We start from the raw sequence: 6,000 nt of genomic DNA on the forward strand, positions 1-6,000 counted from the left end.
CAAAGGACATGGCAAAATTCAACTTTTAAAATAATTCCAAATTTTCGCACTAAATCGCCCTCTCAAAAACAAACATCACAACATCTGCCGCACACAATCCGGCACCGACACGCGACAGCAGAGCGACGCCACGTGATCGGCAACAACCTTATTGTGGAATTTATACATCTTTCAATTATTTAGTACGTACACTTTATTTAGAAGCGTGTGTATTATCATTGGCGTTTTACACAAATTGTTATTACTAATTTGTTAACATATTTTTTGATAATTTCGCTACTTCTCGACCCCGGTAACCGCACGAGCAACTGGATCCGCAACGCCGAAGTATCTCGCGAGGCGCGACATTTCATCAACGTTCGAACGTGTTCACCTCCCGGCCTAATGCCGTGACGATCTCAGTTGGGTGTTTTATATTTGAAACCTAGACGCTGCCCCAGCCCCGTTGCTTCGCAAAGGACCCAAAGTAACATTAATTAACTTGATACGCGAGCTAGTTATGTAATCGCAGTTATGAAAACAAAGTATGAAATGAGCAAAAGAACACGTGACCGAAACAAGAGCACGCGAGCACAGGTGCCATTACGACGACTTCACTCTACATTCGATACATTCTACAGGTCCGGCCGCTGGATACTCCGAACGCTATTTGTGTGACCGTTTGTGTAGGAAACACTGTCGCGCGCGTGTGCTGTTTGCTATCCCGAGTTCTGGAAACTTTGAAGTAGTTGCTGGACGATGTGTTCGACTAATTCTTTCCGTCCGGCAACAGTGATATAAGTTAACCTGACATAAACACCATCAGACGGCAACCGCATTAAGCCAGTATTGCGTAAACGTGACGCCGAATTACATTTTTTCTCGATCGCCGTATCCTGTTTGGGCTTTTTCTGGAAACAGTATGTATTTCGCAACAAGCGATTACTATTTATTCTTCAATTCCTGATATTCAAAACTTTCTATTAAAATTTATGTTTTTGGTGTCATTAAAACTTAGGAAAAGTTTTGAATACAATAATAAAAGTAAAACTTATGTTAAAACGGGTAAAGGTTATTGCCCATTTTGTTTTTGTGTTGAAAACGCGACGTCAACGAGCTTGATGTGCGAACGGATTTTTTATTAATTCGCATTGCTTGACAATGTGCATCGACTCCGGACTACAGCGAGTGACTATAGAAACGTTATAATGAGACACAACCCAACGGTGCTCGCCTTATGTGAAGACCCCGGCAGGTCCCCACTGCACACTACAGAGATAACCGCCAATACAGTTGCGTATAATTCGCTTTAACGGTAGCTGAAAACTCGGTAAGCACTTGATACGTTTTACGGTACCTGCGCGATGTGGCGAATGATCTCATCTTCTATGAGCGGTATCGACTAGGTCTTCGTCAGTAATGGGAGTACGAAGTCAGAATACAACATTGTTGCATACTGTACCTTTCTGTACTGAATAAAATAGTTAACGAAGGTCATGGACGAATGTACACATATATGTCAAGACTTCTCTCATGAGATGCTGTAAGGTTGTGATAAAACTTTAAATAATGTTATCGTGCTAATAATATCGTAACGTTATGAACAGCTACGAGGTAAAACTGCTAGCGAGGTCGTAAGTATAGATCAAGTATGGATCACCGCGTCTCTGTCACCAATGTTTCCCATGCATTCATTGCATTTATGTACCAGCTTGGGACACTAAGATTAGTTGTTTGTCGTTCCGAGGCGCGTCGCCGTCTCGTTAGGTTGCCCAACACGCGATCGTGACAAAAGCTAATCTTTGTTAGGCGCTCGTTGGAGTCGTTGGGTCAATCACCTGAGTGCACGGTATCAGATGTCCGTACCAGTTTTGAATCGAGGAAGTTATTAAAATACGTTCAATCAGAGATTACATCTCGTAAATGATTTTATGCGGAATCGCGTTATTACTATTTAAACCGATCTTGTACAGTTTTATTACAATAATTGAATATTTTTTAATCGAAAATAAATACGAAAGTAGCGTGTACATTTAACACGCTACTTTCGTTACTATGAGAAGGAACAACACTATTCACTATGATTAACGAAAATTTGATGGCTGATCTTAAAGTAAAATAATTAGTATGTCAATCTCAAAACAAACATGATCCCAAACACGAGGGATTCTCCAGAAATTACTGAAGATCACAGATCACGCTCTACAGCAGCAAATCATTGTAAATGTCGCAGCGGGGTGTCGGCAGAATTGATATTCGGGACGAGAGCACGCGAGGCAAGTAAGGCAAGTAAGGCGCTGCTGCCGGAGTGTTTTGACAGCTCTGCCTTTCGCTTTCGTTCGCTTTCGTTGCAACGCTCGCTGCGCGCCTGCATGGGTCCAGCGCCGTCTCGTCTCGATCGCGATCGCTCCAGAGAGATTCAATTGACTCGTTTCGACGGTTGTGACGTAAACATGTAACCCGTAACCGTAGACGAATCGAAGCTTACAGCCTTTCTATTGACCGCAATATAGTATTACTGTTTGCAGTTGATAAGTACATTACGAAAACGACAATGTACAAAGTGCAACTTTTGGAAAACAATATAACGTCGCAACGAAATTAAATGTGTTTATAATTAATGGGTTAATTACTTTATTAAACTGTACATCTAAAAATAAAGGTAAGGCATAGATGCGAGATACGGCGCTACCTAAAGACGAGAGGAGAGCAAGCACCGCGACGGGCTACAGTTAAGATGTTACGTTATGATGAGCGAGCACCTCGTTCCGCCGCGCGGAACCATGCTATATGCACCTGCGCACATTAGTTACGAGTGCGGACTCAACCCGGGACTTTTGATAGTCATCGTCATTAACCCTGTTCTTTAAATACTCCTAATACTCTTTAATTTTTTGCTCAAAACTCATCTCCGTGACAGTTATAAAAGTAGATGAAAGTCTAGACTAAGTAATTTCGTTTTGAAATTGTCTTAATAATTGTAAACTGAATGGTTGTGTGTTTTGTGGCATGCTTCATATTGGGTTAACATATTGGGTTACACGAGTAGAGGAATGTGAAAGTTGCAAGGCATGTGATCATTAAGTTTAATTGTAAGCTGCAAAGTACGCGACATTCACGAGTGGTGCGAGCGGAAGAAGCAGTTTGCTTTGCGGTAATATTGCAACGCGAGCGCATCTTAGTCTTCGACAAACAGTAATCTAAACAATGCAATACATGATAATGTCCGAGGCCGCGCTCGGCGTCGCCGGCACCGGCGGCGATTGTTTAAAATACCATTTCTCACAAATCATCACAGTAGCTTATCAATAAAATAAATTGTGATCTAATGAGGTAAACACTTTAGTATTGTCTAGATGTTAAGCGCTCAGCGGGAATGTACACAACACATAGAAAGGGTTCCGGTTACAACTTAACTATATTAAGTAAATAAATAACTTAAAATATTACATCGGGTCGATTTCGTTAAAAGTGCAATTTCTGAAGCCCCCTTTTTAAATTATACGATTCGAAAGATAGTGAAAACTGACGACATTTGCCGACTTTTTCCAAGCGGCAAGCAAAACTTGCTATTATACTGAGTTCCCACTGCACGATGAAATAGAAAACAGATAATTAGCAATCGAGAACAAAAACGTCAGCGTCACGCGCGCACATGCGCCGGCGCGGCGGCGGATGTGTTGTGTGCGACTGATATTACTTTATTTTTTACTAAATTTTTCGCTTCAGTGAACGACACATTTGAATAAAAAATTGAAATGTCGAAATGACTACAGCTGAAGTGTAATTGCTAGAGCACTTTCTACGGTGCATATTTGTGGCTAATTAATAATTATAACATTATAAATCACGGTACCATTAATTTATCGTACAATTAGATTTACTTTAAGAGGAGCAGTCAATAGTGTTCTGCGGGAAGTGAAATGTAGCGGAAGCAGCCTGCAAGCGGCGCGAATTCAAGTAACTTAGTTTCGATCAGTTTCCTACAAAGCCATCGTGGCCGAATACATCATACAATATCGGGCACCATAACGCGAGTGAGTCACGCGACACGCATGCCTCCACTGTTTACTATTTTCATTACACATAACAAAATCTTAGTTTGAACAACTGCTGTCGGCGGCGCAGCTCGCAGGGTCGCCTTGCGTTGGTCTCGCCTTTCCACTTATTTACCGATGTATCAAATGACTACGTAGTTCATGATAACGATTAATTCTCTCGATTGCTGTCACGTAGAGTGCGGAGTTACAGCGTGTGCTGCGCGCCTGCCTCGGCTGCGCCTCTCTGACGTGTCTCCTGCACAAGGCGGCTTTTCGAACCTCTGTTTACGTTTTTTGCGCGTTCTCGTAACCGACACGCAGGCGCGCACACTCTGATATTGATACGATCGATCTCGTTTTTTAGTGACACGCTTAATCAATTTTTATTATTAATAAGCATTCAGCTAGCCGACTGCTGCGTTTCTTGAGAGATAAACTTGATTTTATTACTACTATAATTATTAAACGATTACCGAATTGCAGATAAGAAATTGAAGTCCTCGTTACAGCTATTATCTCATTTTGACTGAAGGTGTAGCAAAGTCTCTCGATTAGCTTAAACGACTCGCTCAGTAAACGTGAGTAGCCTTGTCAAAACAAGTCGACGTTTTCGTGTTAAGGAAAATTGACCCTTGAATGGATACATACATACTTATTTGCTCTGAGCCTTATATGGGCGCGACTTTGTACCATAAAAGTAAACAAGTTTTAATGTATGAATTCGCACTGCAACCTTAACGGAGACACGAGAGAAGTCACGCGGCGGCCGTGTCGCTCGGTTCGCCATTTACGATTCAAATATTGCATAAAGGCTCCGATCGGGGTCGCTCCAGCCTCGGAGCCCGAGCTGCGCCGCGCGAATTCGTCGCCTCGCCGTCAATCGTCATAAAGAAGCAATTCGCTTTCGATTCCCATACGAAATCGAAGATAGATCGGAGACAGTGAGATCATTCCTCGAAATGTAAAAAAATAACGAGTGTGAAAAATATGCGAGCGGGAACGCATTCCTGCGGCCCGGTCGCGCGCGCGGCGCCCACGCGCGCCCCAGAATAGCCGCACCATCTCGCTCGGTGGAAAAGCGCTATGCACAAATACTGCCTGCCGTCTTCGGTTTCTTCCTGCTGGACGCGTTACTTAAAATAAAGAAACCGAAGACAGTCGCTGGCCGATCGCAGAGGCCGCTCACACAGCCGACCGGCGTGTGACATTTATGACATTACTCAACATTGTAAAAGGACGACATGCACAGAGCGTAATGAGGTCGCGATGGCAATGACAGGTCCGTGTTAGAGGCGGTGGCGTTAGCAGATCGGCGCGCCCAACTGACCTTGCTGCGACAGCATCTGGTGTGTGTAGTGCTGCTCGGTGCGCTGCACGCGCTCCTGCTGCTGCACGACTTGCTCGCGCCGCTCGGAGTGTTGCTGCACGCGCTGCTCGCTGCGCTGCTCGCTGCGCTGCTCGGAGCGCTGCTCCGACCACCTGGACTGCTTCTCCATCACGCCGCCGCGGCAGCACAAAGCACGAAAAAACTCTCACTCGACGCTATTAGTCCTTATCGTACGGGAGCGGTCGCTTCGGCACTCGCCCAGTAAAAAATAAATACGCCACTGCGATAAACTTATACTAGTCCACGGGTTCATTTAGCAGAAGTCAAGTCATTATAACCCAAGTCCAACAACCAAGACGTCGGTCGATTGCGAATAGTTAGCGGATAGTGCGGAGCGGCTGAGCGGGCGCTGCGCCGGCGGCGGCGCTGTGAGGGCGGTGCGCCGGCGCGGGGGCGGCGCGGGGGCGGCGGGGCGCGACCGAAATACGACGGGTTATTTCGAGCCGCGCGCTCCCGCGTGCCTCCTCCACGCGCCCCGCGCCGCCCGCGACGCCCCGCGCCCGCAACACCAATAACAAATAAAAAACAATACGAATCCTTCAAAATTATATCATTACCGAACATTCATAATACATTTCATAAACTGAAAAATCT

General features: G+C 44.8%; 1 protein-coding gene across 1 annotated transcript in view; it reads right to left on the minus strand.

The window, feature by feature from the left end:
• The window catches only part of LOC124543309 (titin), a 28,297-nt gene extending 22,551 nt beyond the window's left edge, over positions 1 to 5,746 (minus strand). The window contains exon 1 of the mRNA XM_047121490.1: positions 5,347 to 5,746. Within this exon, the coding sequence (XP_046977446.1) occupies positions 5,347 to 5,515 (169 nt within the window). The 5' untranslated portion in view covers positions 5,516 to 5,746. The remainder of the gene's footprint in view (positions 1 to 5,346) is intronic.
• Positions 5,747 to 6,000: the final 254 nt, after the last annotated feature.

This window comes from Vanessa cardui, chromosome Z, assembly GCF_905220365.1.
Source record: "Vanessa cardui chromosome Z, ilVanCard2.1, whole genome shotgun sequence".
Taxonomy (NCBI): domain Eukaryota; kingdom Metazoa; phylum Arthropoda; class Insecta; order Lepidoptera; family Nymphalidae; genus Vanessa; species Vanessa cardui.